The sequence below is a fragment of the Neoarius graeffei genome, chromosome 4 (assembly GCF_027579695.1).
Source record: "Neoarius graeffei isolate fNeoGra1 chromosome 4, fNeoGra1.pri, whole genome shotgun sequence".
NCBI classification, from domain to species: Eukaryota; Metazoa; Chordata; class Actinopteri; order Siluriformes; family Ariidae; genus Neoarius; species Neoarius graeffei.
In genome coordinates this window covers 58,518,013-58,536,558 of record NC_083572.1, presented here as the reverse complement: position 1 = coordinate 58,536,558, position 18,546 = coordinate 58,518,013, and the positions used below count along the sequence as shown (strand labels likewise).

General features: G+C 41.1%; 1 protein-coding gene across 1 annotated transcript in view; it reads left to right on the top strand.

The window, feature by feature from the left end:
- rbm19 (RNA binding motif protein 19) overlaps positions 1–18,546 on the top strand; it is a 48,043-nt gene that overhangs the window by 16,842 nt on the left and 12,655 nt on the right. The window contains exons 9-15 of the mRNA XM_060919405.1: positions 3,640–3,711; positions 8,435–8,638; positions 16,283–16,413; positions 16,516–16,640; positions 16,816–16,912; positions 17,345–17,455; positions 17,584–17,784. Of these exons, the coding sequence (XP_060775388.1) occupies positions 3,640–3,711; positions 8,435–8,638; positions 16,283–16,413; positions 16,516–16,640; positions 16,816–16,912; positions 17,345–17,455; positions 17,584–17,784 (941 nt within the window). The remainder of the gene's footprint in view (positions 1–3,639; positions 3,712–8,434; positions 8,639–16,282; positions 16,414–16,515; positions 16,641–16,815; positions 16,913–17,344; positions 17,456–17,583; positions 17,785–18,546) is intronic.

Here is an 18,546-nt window from a genome sequence, read left to right as displayed (position 1 = left end):
CATGAACAAATTTTGGCGAGTTGATTTTCTGTTTGGCTAGTTACTTTGGAAGGTAACTAGTCTGGCTGGCTGGTGAAAAAATATATGAATTTCGAGCCCTGAATAGTATAGCCAACTCACTCATTGTTGTCCTCTTAATGGGAAGAATGGTGTTGCTTATTCTGATTAGGGATGGCGAAAACAAAAAAAAATCTTGACCGACCACCGAGCCTCATTAGCCGGTTAAAGTCGGTTAACCTATGAGTTTAACAGGGATGCAAACGGCGCACCTTTTGGCGGATGCCGCCTTTTTCACGGCTGAATCGTGCAGATCCGATTTTTTTTTTTTTAGGGGGGGGCGTTGGAGTGTCTGAATAATTTCATCAGAGTAAATTCTGTATTAAAATTACTAAATAAGCAAATGCCGTTACAGTCCATGAAACATAGGAAGTATAAGTATGAGAAGAAAACAGTAAATCAGAAAGCTGCGCACGTTTTCGCGGAAGCTGCGCAAATGTGTGCAGCTTTCTGATTTATTGTTTTCTTCTCATACTTCCTATGTTTCATGGACTGTAACGGCATTTGCTTATTTAGTAATTTTAATACAGAATTTACTCTGATGAAATTATTCAGACACTCCAACGCCCCCTTTAAAAAAAAATCGGATCTGCACGATTCAGCCATAAAAAAGGCGGCATCCGCCAAAAGGCGCGCCGTTTGCATCCCTGTTTAAAATTCGTATTAGAATCTATTCTAAATCTAACCGCGAGCATCCGCACATTCAGTCCCAGTCGCTGCCCTCCACTCACATTACCTTTTCTACAGCGCGAAACATTTAGTCAAACGCGGCACTGATGTCGAGGGGTTTGTATTGGAGCGGAGGACAAATGGCTCCAGCTTAGAGACAGTTTCAGTTGGCCATGATGGCGTTGAAAATAAAGTCAAGTGCTAGAAGAAGTACATAACATTCAGTGATGGGAATAACGGCGTTAAAATAAAGGCTGTTATAACGCCGGGTAATCTAATTAATTAGCTGCAATCGTTATAACGCTGTTACCAATATCAACACGCCATTACTGCATGGTATTGAAGTTGCTCTGAAGCCGTCACCGACTTGGCTCACAGACATAAAAGCTGCGTTTGTCACTCCCCCTCCAGACACCGCTGTCATTTCATTCTCTCCCCTTCCCTCCAAAAGTCGGCATCTGCACCTTTAGTTTGTGTGGAGAGATATGATTTGCAATAACATGCATTGTTGGCTACAGACCGAAACATACTTTCAGAATGCACTGGCCAAGGCAGGACTAAACTCGATGTGCCTTCTAATAATAATTAAAAAAAAAAAACAGAATAGTAATCTGTAAGCTAAAAAGCCTGTGTCTACACTTTTTTCTTTTGCCGAGTAGCAGCTGTCTTCAACTGGGGCGGGAGGGCGGGACATGACTAAATGGGTGTTTCTGATTTGTCAGCTGTCGTCCTTACACCGCATGGCATGCCCCAAGCGTTTACAACACAGAATTCCAGGTTCTCCACTCCAAAATCGGCAGCTTCAAAACGATTGATTTTTTTTTTTTTAACCGACAACCAAAAAAAAATTAACCAGTTGACGTTGATTCGGTCAACCACCGGTCAAACGGTCATCGGTTAACATCCCTAATTCTGATACATCAGTGAAGCAATGTCTGGTTCCAAACTGGACAGTTTTAATCTCATATTGGGGGCCACATTGATCTGGTTGCACTGCTTTGTTTTCTCAAACAAAGAATCATCCTGTCTTTGCACTTTATCCTCGCTTGTGTCGGATGTTTCTTGTGCTTTTCTTTTGGCTGACCTGGTCTTCAGCCACCTATCCATTATCTTTCTGACAGTTTGATACCAAGTCTAATTTGATTACTCGTAGTTTCTCCACATTCAGAGGCGATGTTGATGATGAAAGTGTAACCTAAACTGACGAAGCTATAGGCAGTGTCGCAAAACTGTTGGCTTGCTTCATGTCAGACAAAATCCAATAATAGGTTACTATTTGAATTTACATAGGACTTTATTCAATATAGAAAACAACTCCTCTGTGCTACTCAGAACTTTGCTTTTGGAGTCACATAGGCGATTTGAGAAACACTGATAAAATGTGATGTTTTATGACATCAACTCACAGACCACTAGGGGTCGCTGGTGGTTTGCAGACCACACTTTGAGAAACAGTGCTCTAGGACTTTGCGGAGTATACACATTGTTCCTTGTGTCTTGCGCTGCTCAGCCTCGTATCTCTGTGCTCACTCTGGTTTTTGACTTTGCTCTGTTTATTTGGACTCTGCCTTTCGCGTTGCCTCTGTTGTTCTGTTGGCGCCTCGGATGATCCTTGCCTCTTTATGACTCTGCTGTTTGCCTAATGTTCAGATTCGTATTCCTACCTGTGTTGTAAATAAACCTTCCTGCACTTACATCCGTCTGCAGCCATTACCTTTAACTGACGGTTTGTTAGTAAATAATCCCACATTATTTTTTTAAAAAGCAAATTAAAAATAAGCGCTGGATAAAAACCCATCTATCTTGGCTATGTAAAGATGCAAATTTCATTGTCCAGTGGTCAAGTGTTTGAGATGCATTGCCTTGCACTAATGATTGGGTTCCCTGTGGTGGTACACGTTCATCGTTCGTACAGTCAAGCCATCAAAAATCAGTTCGATGCATTACCGTATTCTCTTAATTATGGGGTTCTGCTCCGCTACAAAGAGTAACTTTCAATAATTGTGCTGCTGTAATCACATTTTCGTTACTGCACTGCTTTTTGTCTCTTCCATTCGCACTGTCCTGACTTTGTCCTTATGATCTCATCTCATCATCTCTAGCCGCTTTATCCTGTTCTACAGGGTCGCAGGCAAGCTGGAGCCTATCCCAGCTGACTACGGGCGAAAGGCGGGGTACACCCTGGACAAGTCGCCAGGTCATCACAGGGCTGACACATAGACACAGACAACCATTCACACTCACATTCACACCTACGGTCAATTTAGAGTCACCAGTTAACCTAACCTGCATGTCTTTGGACTGTGGGGGAAACTGGAGCACCCGGAGGAAACCCACACGGACACGGGGAGAACATGCAAACTCCGCACAGAAAGGCCCTCGCCGGCCATGGGGCTCGAACCCAGACCTTCTTGCTGTGAGGCGACAGCACTAACCACTACACCACCGTGCCACCCTGTCCTTATGATACTCACTCATATTGGCTCTACTTCGGCATAGCTTTACTGTAGGTGTGACTTACGAGATGTACAGCACATAAAATAATCTGATTGGCTGCCATTCTCACTTCTTCAACTCTCTGAACAGGATTTTTCTCAAAAAAAAATTCTAAACCGCTTTGCAGAGTTGCAATGTGAATACCATATAAGACAGAGATAACACAAGCCACAAATAGACCGAGACTAAAGGCAACACTGATGGATAGCAGGAAGTGAGAAGAGATTAGTGTTGAGTGATAAAGTAAATTTTCAGAATTCCTTAAAGGAGGATCGGGAAGAGCATTCCTGGAGAGACAGTCACTGAGCGTTTTAGAGCTGTATCGTTGAATGATCTTCCTCCATATTATCGTCAAAGGTAGCAGTTCACATTGGACATGAGATACATGACTGATATAAGGCTGTTTTCTGTGTTTAGGTAACGTGTATGTGGACCTGCACTCAGAAGCTGAGGTGGAGAGAGCTCTGAAACTCGACAAAGATTATATGGGTAAGTTAGTTAGTTTATTTCTGCACAACAAATATTGTTGAATAAGAAGCTTAGGACAAAGGTGTGTGTGTGCGCATCCATCCATCCGAATGAATGCTCCTATCTGTCTAGATGGATGGATGGATGATCTTCATGGATTAAAGTTTTCCGTCGCTATGACAGATTTCCGTCAGCTGGGAGCGCTAAAGGTCAATAATGAGATTGATGCAGATCCGAGGAAGAAAAAAAAAGGGGGGGGTCCATAGGTCTGACACCGACGTGATTTAGAACTTCAGCAAGCTGCTGTGATTGTCTGTTGTTGAACCCTTTCTTGTGCTATGTTTGAGTATATGTAAAGGAATAAGTTGTTGTGCTAGATAGGCATAAATAAATAAATACAGCCTCCGCTACTGTCTAGTCCCAGGGAGGCTAGGCGTAGGCAGCGAACCGTGGTGCTCGGCTTGAGTTTCGTTTCTATCGGCGGCTCCAGCCCGACTTTGCACGCTCGTAACTCGGCCAGGGGAGGTCCCAGCCTCCCCAAACTTGGCAGCCAGCGACCTCTGCCCTCTCCCCAACGAACCAGCACTGCCAGGGCGGGCCAGCCCCGCGCCTCGGGACGCGATTCAACCCGAGGCGAGCCGCGGCGCTCCGCATCAGTTTCCTTTTAACGGCGGCTCCACTGATGAAACAATTTGTCTGTCCTACTACTAATACTAGGCCTATTGTAGTAGTAGTAGTAGTAGTAGTAATAATAATGATTTGCCTATTGAAAGGTGATCAGGTAAAAAATCTAAACAGCCCTGTTGAAGCCGCAGCAAGACCTATGCTATTAAGCCTTTTGTAGGTTAAACAGGCTTCGGCAGACAACGTTCTGGAAAGGCTGTATTTTTCTTTGGTTTGATTAGCCTACGATTTAATCTTTAAACATTATGGTTTCAGCAGTTCGCTTAAACATTGGAGGCTGCAGAGTCGGGCTGCAAGATTTCCCGACACTTGTTTAAGATGCCAAACTTCATAGTAAGGAGAAAATAATTCCACAGTATTTAGTGCCTCGTCAGTCTCAAAAATTAATAGTGAAGGAGCAACGCGAATTAAGTCCCAAAAAACCATCTCGTAGGCCTATATTTTACATTTTCAAAAAAGTCCGGAATTGGAAGTCAGTCAGTGGAGTGTAATGAAGTGTCTCATTCACTCAGCACAAAAGGTCAGAAAACAGTGGAAGCGAATACTTCAAAGCTCAAAATTCAGGAAAGTGGCTCCAGTGTCGCAAGTGCACAAGAACAGTTATTTGAAAGTTAACCGAATGAATTTGTGCGTGCGATTTCATGAAGAACCGGGACAATTGGCATTCGGTGAAAGATTCACACCTATGACTCATTATATTCGCGCGCGCCCTCTCGCCCACTGTTGCTTCGTTTTCCCGATTTACACGAGTGTCTGAAGATGGAGTTTTCAGAAATCTCCACTCTGCCCCGAGTTTGCAAAAGTAGCTGTTTTCAGTGACTGAAACCTCCGTATACAGTACCAGTCAAAAGTTTGGAAACACCTTCAAATTCAATATTTTTATTTAAAAATTTTTTTTCCTACATTGTAAATGAATACTGAAGTCATCCAGACTATGCAGCAACACGTAAGGAATCATTTAGTAAACTTTTTAAAATGTTAATCAAACCAAAATATGTTTTAGACTACGTTCAGACTGCACCCTGAAACGACCCATATCCGATTTTTTTGCCCATATGCGACCTGTATCCGATTTGTTATTGACAATCTGAACGACACAGATCCGATTTTTTTCACATGCGACCCAGGCGCTTGGATATGTGGTCCTAATTCCGATGCATATCCGTTATTTTCACATGCGACTGCAGTCTGACCGGACAGGTTGCATTCATGCGACCTACACGTCATCAACAAGAGACAAACGTCACTATTCTGCGTTGGCTAATCCCGCCTCTTTGGTGGAAAACAACAGCAGAGAAGCGCAGCACGTCAACATCCCACCACTCCTGGCTGCGACTCCGCATCCATACCCTCCTTTCAACGGAGGTTGCTGCCACGGCCCCACACAGCGCCTGGACCAAAGCCCTTGCCCTCCTGCTTCTCAATCGCCTCCACAATACCAGGTTATTGTGTGAGTTCCGCCGCCGCCACAAAAACCACATCGCCAGGCCTCGCCTCATCTCCATGCTTTACTTGCAAACTTGAAGAGTGCGCTTTTTTTGTTGTTTACGTATTACGTAGATGTGCTTATTACGTGTCAATTTGCGCATGCAGGACACTTTTGGGTCGTTTTCTGTTCATATTGGAGATCGCATACAAGTCTCATATAATTGGTAATGTGAACGGCCTAACAAAAAAATCGGATTTCACAACAAATCGGATATGGGTCGTTTCAGGTTGCAGTCTGAATGTAGTGTTAGATTCTTAAAGTAGGCACCTTTTTGCTTTGATTACAGCTTTGCACACTCTTGACATTCTCTCAGTCAGCTTCATGAGGTAATCACTCGAGATGGTTTTCCAACAGTCTTGAAGGAGTTCCCAGAGGTGCTGAGTACTCGTTGGCTGCTTTGCCTTCACTCTGCGGTCCAACTCATCCCAAACTTTTTCGGACTGACTGACCTTCATTTCTTAAAGTAATGATGGACTGTCGTTTTTCTTTACTTAGTTGAGTAGTTCTTGGCATAATATGGATTAGAGCTGTACTCAAATAGGGCTATTCACTGTATACCAGCTCTACCTCTTCATAACACAACTGATGGTCTCAAACACATTAAGAGGTCAAGAAACTCAAGAAATTAACTCTTGACAAGGCACAGCTGCAAACTGAAAGCCATTCCAGGTGACTACCTCGTAAAGCTGACTGAGAAAATGCCAAGATGTGCAAAGCTGTCATCTAAGCAAAAGGTGCCTACTTTGAAGAATCTAAAATATAAAACATATTCTGGTTTGATTAACACTTTTTTTGTTTACCAAATAATTCCATAGATATTTCTTCATAATGTTGATGACTTGAGTATTAATCTACAATTCAGAAAATTTTAAAATAATGAAAAACCACTGAATTAGAGGCATTTACAAACTTTTGACTGGTACTGTAGGTGTGAATGAGAGGTGCAACCGAATAAATAAATATGCGTCTTTTTTATCCGGCTACATGCAGGCTATCACTGCGCAAAGCCTCTAATGTTGAAATGGTAGTAATATTTGTTAAAATAATAGTAGGCTAATTTCCACATTAATTGGTAAAATGGCACAAGGGATGTGATGGGGGGATGGCCGTTTTATAAGGGGGATGATTTGAGATTTTTATTTCAGAAGGGGGATGCCTCCCCTACATCCCCCCCCTCAACTCGAGTACTGCGTATAAGGCCACCTGACATAGGCCCTTCGATTTCCATCACTAGAGTGCATCAAATTACTTTCGGTTTTGCCAGCATGGATGCGCTTCTTTTAAATGAAGGCACAGATGTGTCAGACATCAACAAAACGGTAAAGAATAAGTGGAGATGGGCTTGGCGAAATGAAATGGGCGATAATGGCAAGCTCCTGCTGCTGTGCCAAGGAAAAAGAAACAAAAACAGGCATCAGGTGTTGCCAAACTAGATGCCTTTGGCTTCACTGCGAAGAAGTAGAAAAAGTGAACTTTCACTTTACTTTTCTTGTTTCCTGGCTTTATTTCAACAGATTTTCTTATTTTTCTTTCGGTTCCACTCTTCTGAAAGCATGGTTCAAGTTCGACTGCACTTGCACTTTTCTCTGAACCACTGTTGTGCATTACTAAAGTACTGTTGAAATAAATTTGCACTTTGCGCTGAAAACTTGGTTTCATCATTTATAGCCAGTAATGACAATGGTAAAGTCTTGCCTTAGCTTTAGTCATTGTTAAAATTATGTAAATGTACTATAAGTAGGGGCTGAGGAAATAATGGACAACACGGCGTTTAAAATTTGACACATCGCTGACGTGGTAGTGGCCAACGACATGGAGCTTTTTTTTTCAGTCAGATGATTTTTTTTTTTTTTTGCTTTAATCCATGGATATTCCTACCTACCTACATGAATGAATTATCTATCTATCTATCTATCTATCTATCTATCTATCTATCTATCTATCTATCTATCTATCTATCTATCTATCTATCTATCTATCTTCCTACCTACATGAATGAATTATCTATCTAGCTACATGAATGAATCCTATCTGTCTGTCTGTCTACCTACATGAATGAATCCTGTCTGTCTGTCTGTCTGTCTGTCTGTCTGTCTGTCTGTCTGTCTGTCTGTCTGTCTGTCTGTCTATCTATCTATCCATCCATCCATCCATCCATCCATCTATCTACATGAATGATCTGTCTGTCTGTCTGTCTGTCTGTCTGTCTGTCTGTCTGTCTGTCTGTCTGTCTGTCTGTCTATCTATCTATCTATCTATCTATCTATCTATCTATCTATCTATCTATCTATCTATCTTCCTTCCTACATGAATGAATTATCTATCTAGCTACATGAATGCATACTATCTGTCTGTCTGTCTACCTATATGAATGAATCCTGTCTGTCTGTCTGTCTATCTATCTATCTATCTACATGAATGATCTATCTATTTATCTATCTGTCTGTCTGTCTATCTATGTATTCCTACCTACATGATCTATATTAATTAATTAATTAATTAATGATCTATCTATCTATCTACATGAATGAATGAATGAATGAATGAATGAATGAATGAATTTGTTCATAGGTGGACGCTACATTGAAGTGTTCCGAGTCACAAACTTTAGTGACAAGAGGAAAACAAGAGCAGCTCCACAGGAGAAAACCTTCATCTCCGAGCTGAAAGAGGATGAAGAAGAGGAGGACGTGGCAGAATCCGGACGGCTCTTCGTCAGGAATCTGCCTTATACATGTACAGAAGATGATCTCAAAGAGCTCTTCACTAAGCATGGTGAGAGGTCATTTCATTAGCATGCATGTTATATTTTTGTGAGCGTATCAAACCTTCTTCAGAATAAATGCTACAAATTGCAGTGAAAGTCAGTGATTCTCAATCTAACCTTGAAATGTCTGCGGACTTTATATTAGACATAATGGCTCTGATTTACAAAAGTACAACACAAAACTGAGCGTGTGGCCATTTCCACTCAAAGCTCAGCATTTATAAATGTGGGCGTGAGGTGGAGGCTACGATCAAGTCTCTCGTCTCATCACATCACGTCTCACCTCACCTCGTGTATGCAAGTTTTGAGTCGGCGCGAACATGCGGTGCAGCATAGTACAGTAAATCTGGCTGAGTGGAGAAATGTTATTCAACTTTATTCTATCCACATTCACTGGATATGAGCAGTCGCGCGCTCTGATTGGCTACTCTACTACTAGGATATCAGTTCATATACCATGAATAGAGAAAAACAAAATGGCGGAGTGTGTTGCTAAACCAACCGAGGACGAAATAAAAACTACTTGAAAACAAAACCCACAAGAATACAAAAAAGCAACAAAATATGGAATGAAAGTATTTGATGGTAAGAACATCTTTTTTTTCAAGAATTATTATTATTATTATTAGTAGTAGTATTTTTCACAAATTGCTCCCATCATTTCACCGTTTGTTTACATTCTAAGCGGAAATGATTTTGTCAGATGTTTTATATAAAGTTTTTTATGTATCGGATTTGCAAAAAATAAAAATGCTCTGTTTCTCAAAATCCAGTGAATGTGGACAAAATAAAACACTTATTCCACTCAATCTCATCATGCATGACTTGTAGGCAACTCGGCACTACACACCTCCTCGGCTGTCCGCTCGATTTCATGGAATAACTGTTAGGCCCAGAAATATTTGGACAGTGACACAATTTTCATGATTTGGGCTCTGCATGCCACCACATTTGGATTTGAAATGAAACAGCTGAGATGCATTTGAAGTGCAGACTTTCACGTTTAATTCAAGGGGTTGAACAAAAATATCCTATGAAACGTTTAAGAATCGCAGCCATTTTTCTAAAAAGTCTCTTCATTTCAGGGGCTCGAAAGTAATTGGACAAATTAACATTACCATAAATAAAATGTTCATTTTTAATACTTTGTTGAGAATCCTTTGCAGGCAATGACTGCCTGAAGTCTTGAACCCATGGACATCGCCAAATGCTGGGTTTCCTCCTTTGTGATGCTTTGCCAGGCCTTTACTGCAGCTGTCTTCAGTTGTTGCTTGTTTGTGGGTCTTTCTGCCTTAAAGCGCATATCACGGGTAAATTCAGGAGCGAGATCAATGTAATTCTCCTATTTTATATTAAACTTTGGTCAAATATCTCTCACATTTTGTGCAATTTTTTTTTTACCTTGCGCAATACCAGAAAAATTCAGTTGAAATCAAGCCATTTGAGGCGAATTGGTCCGCCTCTGAAAAAACTTGGCATTTGGATTTCCCGGCAAACATTGATTTTCGTGACGTCGCGTGCGGGACGCCTCCCTCTGAATCCTACGTCAGCGCTGGTTTGTTTATGAGAAAACGACCTGGTGGTTTTCTGCAAATTTCTTCAACGTTATCACGTAATTATTAAAACGGTTAACAGATGTATCGTAGGAGGGTGTAGCAACACCAGTCTTGATGGGATTCGTACCCATCATTTTCCAAAAGACCGGACAATGAGAGAGAAATGGGAGCGCTTCGTGCAAGGCACCCGGAAAAATTGGCTACATGCAACAGACTACAGTATTATTTGCGGTGCTCACTTCACAAGGCCCGATGACTTTGAGAACTATTTGCAGTGGGAAATGGGCTTCGCGAGGCAACTTGATCTGAAAAAAGACACAGTTCCATCTGTTAGAATGCCCAAAGCAACACCGTCTCCATCTGTGTCAGCGTCACCAAAGGAGCCAGCCGTGTTCGTCTCCCCTGACTGAAGGCGAAGTGCCGCATCCACTGAGGCCCTCGAAGCCGAGGACCAAGCAGAGCCGAGAAAAAGACCAAGAAAATCGGCAATTCACAAGTTGACTATTGCCAGGATAAGAAATAATTCTGACATCTCATTATATTCTTCATCCAAAGGTGAAGTAACATTGCGTTCAGGTGACAATTTCAAATTTCAATGCAAAATTGCTAGCTGCTAAACTTGGTCTACACAGGCTGTGCACTGAAACCGTGCGAGCTCTTGCAGCCTGCTGGTGCTTCTGCAGGTGACGTCACGAATATGGCTCCAGACTCCCTTGGGATTTTTCCAGACCCCTTTTGTTATTTTATTTTTTTCTGCTGTAGGCAGATGGCCTTGTGCAAAATTACCCTTCTGGATGAGTGTGTAAAGGGACATACTAAAAAAAAAAATGAAATTGGTCCAGGATATGCACTTTAAGTTTTGTCTTAAACAAGTGAAATGCATGCTCGATCGGGTTGAGATCTGGTGATTGGCTTGGCCATCGCAGAATATTCCATTTCTTTGCCTTAAACTCCTGGGTTGCTTTCGCAGTATGTTTTGGGTCATTGTCCATCTGTACTGTGAAGCGCCATCCAATCAACTTTGCTGCGTTTTGCTGAATCTAAGCAGAAAGTATATCCCGATACACTTCAGAATTCATCCGGCTGCTTCTGTCACATCAATAAACACTAGTGACCCAGTGCCACTGGAAGCCATGCATGCCCAAGCCATCACACTGCCTCCACTGTATTTTATAGAAGACGTGGTGTGCTTTGGCTCGTGAGCCGTTCCAAGCTTTCTCCATACTTTCTTCTTCCCATCATTCTGGTACAGGTTGATCTTAGTTTCATCTGTCCAAAGAATGCTGTTCCAGAACTGGGCTGGCTTCTTAATACCCTGTCCACACTAGGGATTTTGTACCGATACGATACTACTTTCGTACCGCAACACCTGTCCACACTAGCAACTATACCGGTACTGTAGCGGTATAACTATATCAGTACGAAACCCACAAATGTATGGGTTTCGTACCGGTACAGTATCGGTACTGTAGTGCTTTGCTATAGTGTGGACAGATGAAGCGGTTCTGTATTGATACAAATATAATGTGCATGCGCAATGAACCATTCCTACTTCTTCCGGGTTATTCATACAGTACAATACGCCCGTGCTTTCCAGCTGTAAATAAAACGTCAAAATGGCTCAAAACGACCGTGGAGCTACATGGAGCAAAGACGAAGTTATGTGTTTGTTGAAGCTTTGGGGAGACGAGCGATGCTCAACTGCCTCGCGCGTTTTATACAATTCGACTGAATAAATGACCACCAGAAATACAGACTGTACATTGACAACAAAAAGCGCACACACGTTGTTTCATCCGCCATATTCTCGGAAGGAAGTTACTCGGTAACCACGGAAACATTTCGCGCACGCGCATTTCAACTACCGTGAAAGAAAACCACAAACATTTCTCGCTAGTGTGGACAGATGCACTAAACTGTACCGGTATACTTTGTATCGATACAGTTATACCACTGTCGTACCGGTATATATGTGAACACAGCTTTAGATGTTTTTTTTGGCAAAGTCTAATCTGGCCTTTCTATTTTTGAGGCTGATTAATGGTTTGCATCTTGTGGTGAACCCTCTGTATTTGCTCTCTTGAAGTCTTCTCTTTATGGTAGACTTAGATACTGATACACGTACTTCCTGGAGAGTGTTCTTTACTTGGGTGAATGTTGTGAAGGGGGTTTTCTTCACCATGGAAAGGATCCTGCGATCATCCACCACTGTTGTCTTCCATGGATGTCCAGGCCTTTTTGAGTTCCCGAGCTCACCAGTGTGCTCTTTTTTTCTTTCCTCGGAATGTTCCAAACTCTTGATTTGGCCACTCCTAACATTTCCGCTATCTCTCTGATGGATTTCTTCTTTTTTTTTTTTCAGCCTAAGGATGGTCTGTTTCACTTCCATTGAGAGCTCCTTTAAGCGCATGTAGTGGGTTCACAGCAACAGCTTCCAAATGCAAATGCCACACCTGGAATCAACTCCAGACCTTAACTGATGATGGATTAATGAGGGAATAGCCCATGAAATAGCTTTTGAGTTAATTGTCCAATTATCTTTGGTCTCTTGAAAAAGAGGCGGCTACATATTAAAGAGCTGTAATTCCTAAACCCTTCCTCCACTTTGGATGTGAATACCCTCAAATTAAAGCTGAGAGACTGCACTTTAAGCCCATATTGATTGATTGATTATATAACTGTATCTTGAATATGTTTTGGTAAACAGATAAAATAACAAAACTTGTGTCAGTGTCCAAATATATATGGACCTGACTGTATATTCTAACTGACATCTAAGCACATGCATCTACATATTCATCACTTAAAAATATGTAGCGTAGGGGGCGTCGTGGCTCAGGTGGATAAGGCGCCATACCATAAATCCGGGGACCCGGGTTCGATTCCAACCCGAGGTCATTTCCCGATCCCTCCCCGTCTTTCTGTCTTATCCAATAAAGGTGAAAAAAGCCCCAAAAAATATCTTTAAAAAATATATATGTAGCGTATGGCAAAACATGACATTTTGTAAAGGCATAACATGTGTTTTCAAATTGTCTGCAGTTAACGGGGTTAACAGTTTTTTGATATAAGATTAAGTTCTCTTTAATTCTGAGATAGCCTGCTTGCTCCTGGTGACATAATTAGAAGCAAGTAAAATTAAGCAATTAAAAGCTTTGGGTATGTTTTACTGATTTGCAGTGTGGAAGGTTAGATGCTTATTCAGTCATCTGTTTAAACAAGATCTTTGCCACTCATCGGATCTCGGCACTAGCACATCTGGCTCTGTTAGAAAAACTCCACATGAACGCAGGGATTTTTTTATGGCGAGTGACAAGTAGTGGTTAAGTCGGAATTTATAGTACCTTGGATGGGACTCCAGTCCAGTCCATGGCAGGGCTTAGTAGCGAATCTGTTTACTATAAACCTGATTATGAAGGAAGCCTTCAGGCAACTGTTGAAAATCATGACCATATAATGCAATTTCCAAGCTATATTTTAACAATAAAGGTCTTGGAATGAAATGGATATGAGAATGTGTTCCCATTACTGAAATTATGTAGTTGTATGCAGGTTTTAAGCATTTCAACAGCAGAGTGAAAACTTATTTTGTTCCTCAGGTTCTCCCAAAAATTACTGTGGTATACAGGGTGTTTCAAAAAATGTGATATTATTTGAAATGTAAATATCCCAGAAACTACAGTGGTGCTTGAAAGTTTGTGAACCCTTTAGAATTTTCTACATTTCTGCATAAATATGACCTAAAACAACATCAGATTTTCACACAAGTCCTAAAAGTAGATAAAGAGAACCCAGTTAAACAAATGAGAAAAAAATATTATACTTGGTCATTTATTTATTGAGGAAAATGATCCAATATTACATTTCTGTGAGTGGCAAAAGTATGTGAACCTTTGCTTTCAGTATCTGGTGTGACCCCCTTGTGCAGCAATAACTGCAACTAAACGTTTCCGGTAACTGTTGATCAGTCCTGCACACCGGCTTGGAGGAATTTTAGCCCATTCCTCCGTACAGAACAGCTTCAACTCTGGGATGTTGGTGGGCTTCCTCACATGAACTGCTCGCTTCAGATCCTTCCACAACATTTGGATTGGATTAAGGTCAGGACCTTGACTTGGCCATTCCAAAACATTAACTTTATTCTTCTTTAACCATTCTTTGGTAGAACGACTTGTGTGCTTAGGGTCGTTGTCTTGCTGCATGACCCACCTTCTCTTGAGATTCAGTTCATGGACAGATGTCCTGACATTTTCCTTTAGAATTTGCTGGTATAATTCAGAATTCATTGTTCCATCAATGATGGAAAGCCTTCCTGGCCCAGATGCAGCAAAACAGGTCCAAACCATGATACTACCACCACCATGTTTCACAGATGGGATAAGGTTCTTATGCTGGAATGCAGTGTTTTCCTTTCTCCAAACATAATGCTTCTCATTTAAACCAAAATGTTCTATTTTGGTCTCATCCGTCCACAAAACATTTTTCCAAGAGCCTTCTGGCTTGTCCACGTGATCTTTAGCAAACTGCAGATGAGCAGCAATGTTCTTTTTGGAGAGCAGTGGCTTTCTCCTTGCAACCCTGCCATGCACACCATTGTTGTTCAGCGTTCTCCTGATGGTGGCCTCATGAACATTAACATTAGCCAATGTGAGAGAGGCCTTCAGTTGCTTAGAAGTTACCCTGGGGTCCTTTGTGACCTCGCTGACTATTACACGCCTTGCTCTTGGAGTGGTCTTTGTTGGTCGACCACTCCTGGGGAGGGTAACAATGGTCTTGAATTTCCTCCATTTGTACACAATCTGTCTGACTGTGGATTGGTGGAGTCCAAACTCTTTAGAGATGGTTTTCTAACCTTTTCCAGCCTGATGAGCATCAACAACGCTTTTTCTGAGGTCCTCAGAAATCTCCTTTGTTCGTGCCATGATACACTTCCACAAACGTGTGTTGTGAAGATCAGACTTTGATAGATCCCTGTTCTTTAAATAAAACAGGGTGCCCACTCACACCTGATTGTCATCCCATTGATTGAAAACACCTGACTCTAATTTCACCTTCAAATTAACTGCTAATCCTAGAGGTTCACATACTTCTGCCACTCACAGATATGTAATATTGGATCATTTTCCTCAATAAATAAATGACCAAGTATAATATTTTTTTCTCATTTGTTTAACTGGGTTCTCTTTATCTACTTTTAGGACTTGTGTGAAAATCTGTTGATGTTTTAGGTCATATTTATGCAGAAATATAGAACATTCTAATGGGTTCACAAACTTTCAAGCACCACTGTACATAGTTTAGGCAAATGAAACTGAACAGGCTTAATGTTGAGCAACACAAGATTTATTCCTCAAAATTTGAATGAGAAATTCAAAGGTATCTGGATTCCATAAACGATTTCACAAATTTTCAATACGCGCATCGCCTGAGACAGACGCACAGACAGCCTTCCTCTTTGAACTTTTTGTGCCGTGTCCAAATCTGCATTGCAGTTGGTGCTTTCTTTCTTTTTTTTTTAGAGAGAATTTTCTCATAAACGCACGCTGCACAGTCTTGTTCAACTGTGTTTGAGCGTACTCTCAGACACAAAACGCCTTTTCTTTTCCAGTGAATGGCATTTCTATACCTAAAAAGATTTAAAAAAAAAAAAAAAAAACATTTTGAACTGTTTCCACACATGCTGTTAAAATTTGAGGTCAATTGAATGAGAATTGGCAAAGTTATTAGATTGTGAAATGCTGTCAGATTTTTTTTGAAACACCCTGTAGATGTGTGGATTAATGTGAAAGTCATCCTATATCTGAAAGAGAGGATTTGAGGCATTTGGAAATCAGAAGAATTCTTAAGTGTTATTAAAAAAATACAATATATTTTGCGTAAATGTTTAGTGACTCCCAAACAGCTGCCCTTAGACGTCCATTATAAGTGAGTTGCAAGTTTATTTCAGTAAAGGGAAAATTCTTGTCTGTGGCTTTTCCTCATACGGTCCAGATGAGTTCAGTAGAGGTTATGTTTAAAAAAAAAAAGCACTGTATAGTATGTGTCATATACTTGGCGTATATATTAAAAGTAATCTGATGTGTGTTTTCTCTGCAGGTCACATCTGTGAGCTCCATTTTCCCATAGACACACTGACTAAGAAACCCAAGGGCTTTGCCTTTGTTACCTACATGATCCCAGAAAATGCTGTGACGGCTTTAGCCCAGCTGGACGGCCATGTATTCCAGGTACAGATATGGTGGTTTTTTTATATTATTATTATTATTATTATTATTATTTAATCCTTTGCAGGTTTATATTGGTTTGCTTCCATACTGTTTGTCCTGTAGGGACGGATATTGCACATTATACCCTCCAGGATAAAGAAGGAGAAGCCTGAGCAGGGTCTCAATGCTCCAGGCAGTTCTTCATATAAAAGACAGAAGGCTGCCAAGGATAAGGCAGCCAGTGGCAGGTCAGCATGAAAAAGCACATTTTCTTTGATTAATAGCAAATTTTCACTGTCAGTTCTGTAAATGGTAGTGGATTTAATTTTAAAATATTGCACTTCTGTATTGCAGATTATTTGTTCAGTAATAACATTATGGTTGCTGCTGTTACATTTTTGATGAATTCTTTGTCTCGCACAGCTCCCATAATTGGAACACGCTGTTCCTGGGCACGAGTGCAGTAGCTGATGCTATTGCTGAGAAGTACCAAACGACAAAAAGCCAAGTCCTTGATCATGTGAGTTATAACATCAATAACATTTAGCAATTTATGAGAAGGGCACTTGCTAGAAGGGCACTCTGCCAAGCCACATATTATCAACATCAGAATCAAATCACTTGAACCTCGGATGATACTTAAGCTGTCCAACAAATTTCTTCAAAATCCATTCAATATTTTTTGAGTTACTTTGGGAACAGACAAAAAAAAATTCCTGGGTTCTACAGACATATCCAGAATCAATTGTTTCTTGGCCTATGGCTCACCTTTTGTCAAAATTTCATCAAAATCCATTTATTACTTTTTGAGTTATGTTGGGAACAGGCAAACAAATGGAGGTGAAAACATAACCTCCTCTAACAAAAATGTGTTGGATAAATTGGTTTAGTGAAGTGTGTGTGTGTGTGTGTGTGTGTGTGTGTGTGTGTGTGTGTGTGTGTGTGTGTGTAGGAGTCACAGAACAGTCTGGCTGTGAGAATGGCACTTGGAGAGACACAGATCGTTCAAGAAACTAGACAGTTCCTGCTGGACAGTGATGTGTGTCTGGACTCCTTCAGTCAGGTACGAAACTGTGAATTTTAATGCTCTATCAAGAATTTACAAGATGAATCATGTTTTGTGGCTTGCATGCCTTTTTAACCAATTTGCACTTTAACATCTTCTGTTGTTTTGGATTTGAACATGTCCAGGCCTTGGGCCAGAGGAGTAACTCTGTGATCTTGGTGAAGAACTTGCCTTCTGGAGTACAAGTGGAGCAGCTGGAAGCTCTCTTCTCCCCTTACGGCTCTCTGGGGAGGGTTCTGCTGCCCCCATCTGGACTCACCGCTATTGTGGAATTTCTGGAGCCCACTGAAGCCAAACGTGCCTTCACCAGACTCGCATATAGTAAGGTACATGTATCTGTCTAATGTAATTTTAAAAAAAAAAAGTATGAATACCTTGCCCATGATGGAGTAAGCGGGGTGAGGTATTGTAATCAGTGTGTGTGTGTGTGTGTGTGTGTTAACAATCTAGTGTCTAGACAGTTGCACCTATTGACTTCAAATTTTCAGGGAAGGGGGGCAATGGTCTGTAGATTACCTGATTTTAAATTTTGGGGCTAATTGGGTGAAGGTCAAGGTCACCCTTTTGGTCAAAATAACATTTTCCATTATAACTCAAAAATGGTTGCCGATACAGATGTGTACTATTGTGAGCATGTAGAAACTCCCCATGGCCTTTCATTTGGCACCATGATTTTTGACCTTGAGTGGCCTTGAAAGGTCAAACTGAAGGTTATGGGCTTTCAAAGGGCTATAACTTTAAAATGGTTCATGATAGCCAGATGTTTACCATTATCAACATATAAGAAGTCACATATGGGCTTTCAGTTGCCACCATGACCTTTGACCTTGGATGACTTTGAAATGTCAAACTCAAGCCCTGTGTCCGAAATCGTTCCATACTCACTGTATAGGGCACTATATAGTGAGGACGCCATTTTGTAGTGTTGTCCGAAATGATAGTGAGGATTACACCCTATATAGTGCACTCAAAGTATCCCACACTGCATCACGAAAAGTAGTGTACAACCAATGGTCACTAATTAAGCAATATGTCCCATCATGCGTTGCGGTCGCGCTGAAATAAATCAAATTAAAAGTCTCAAATTT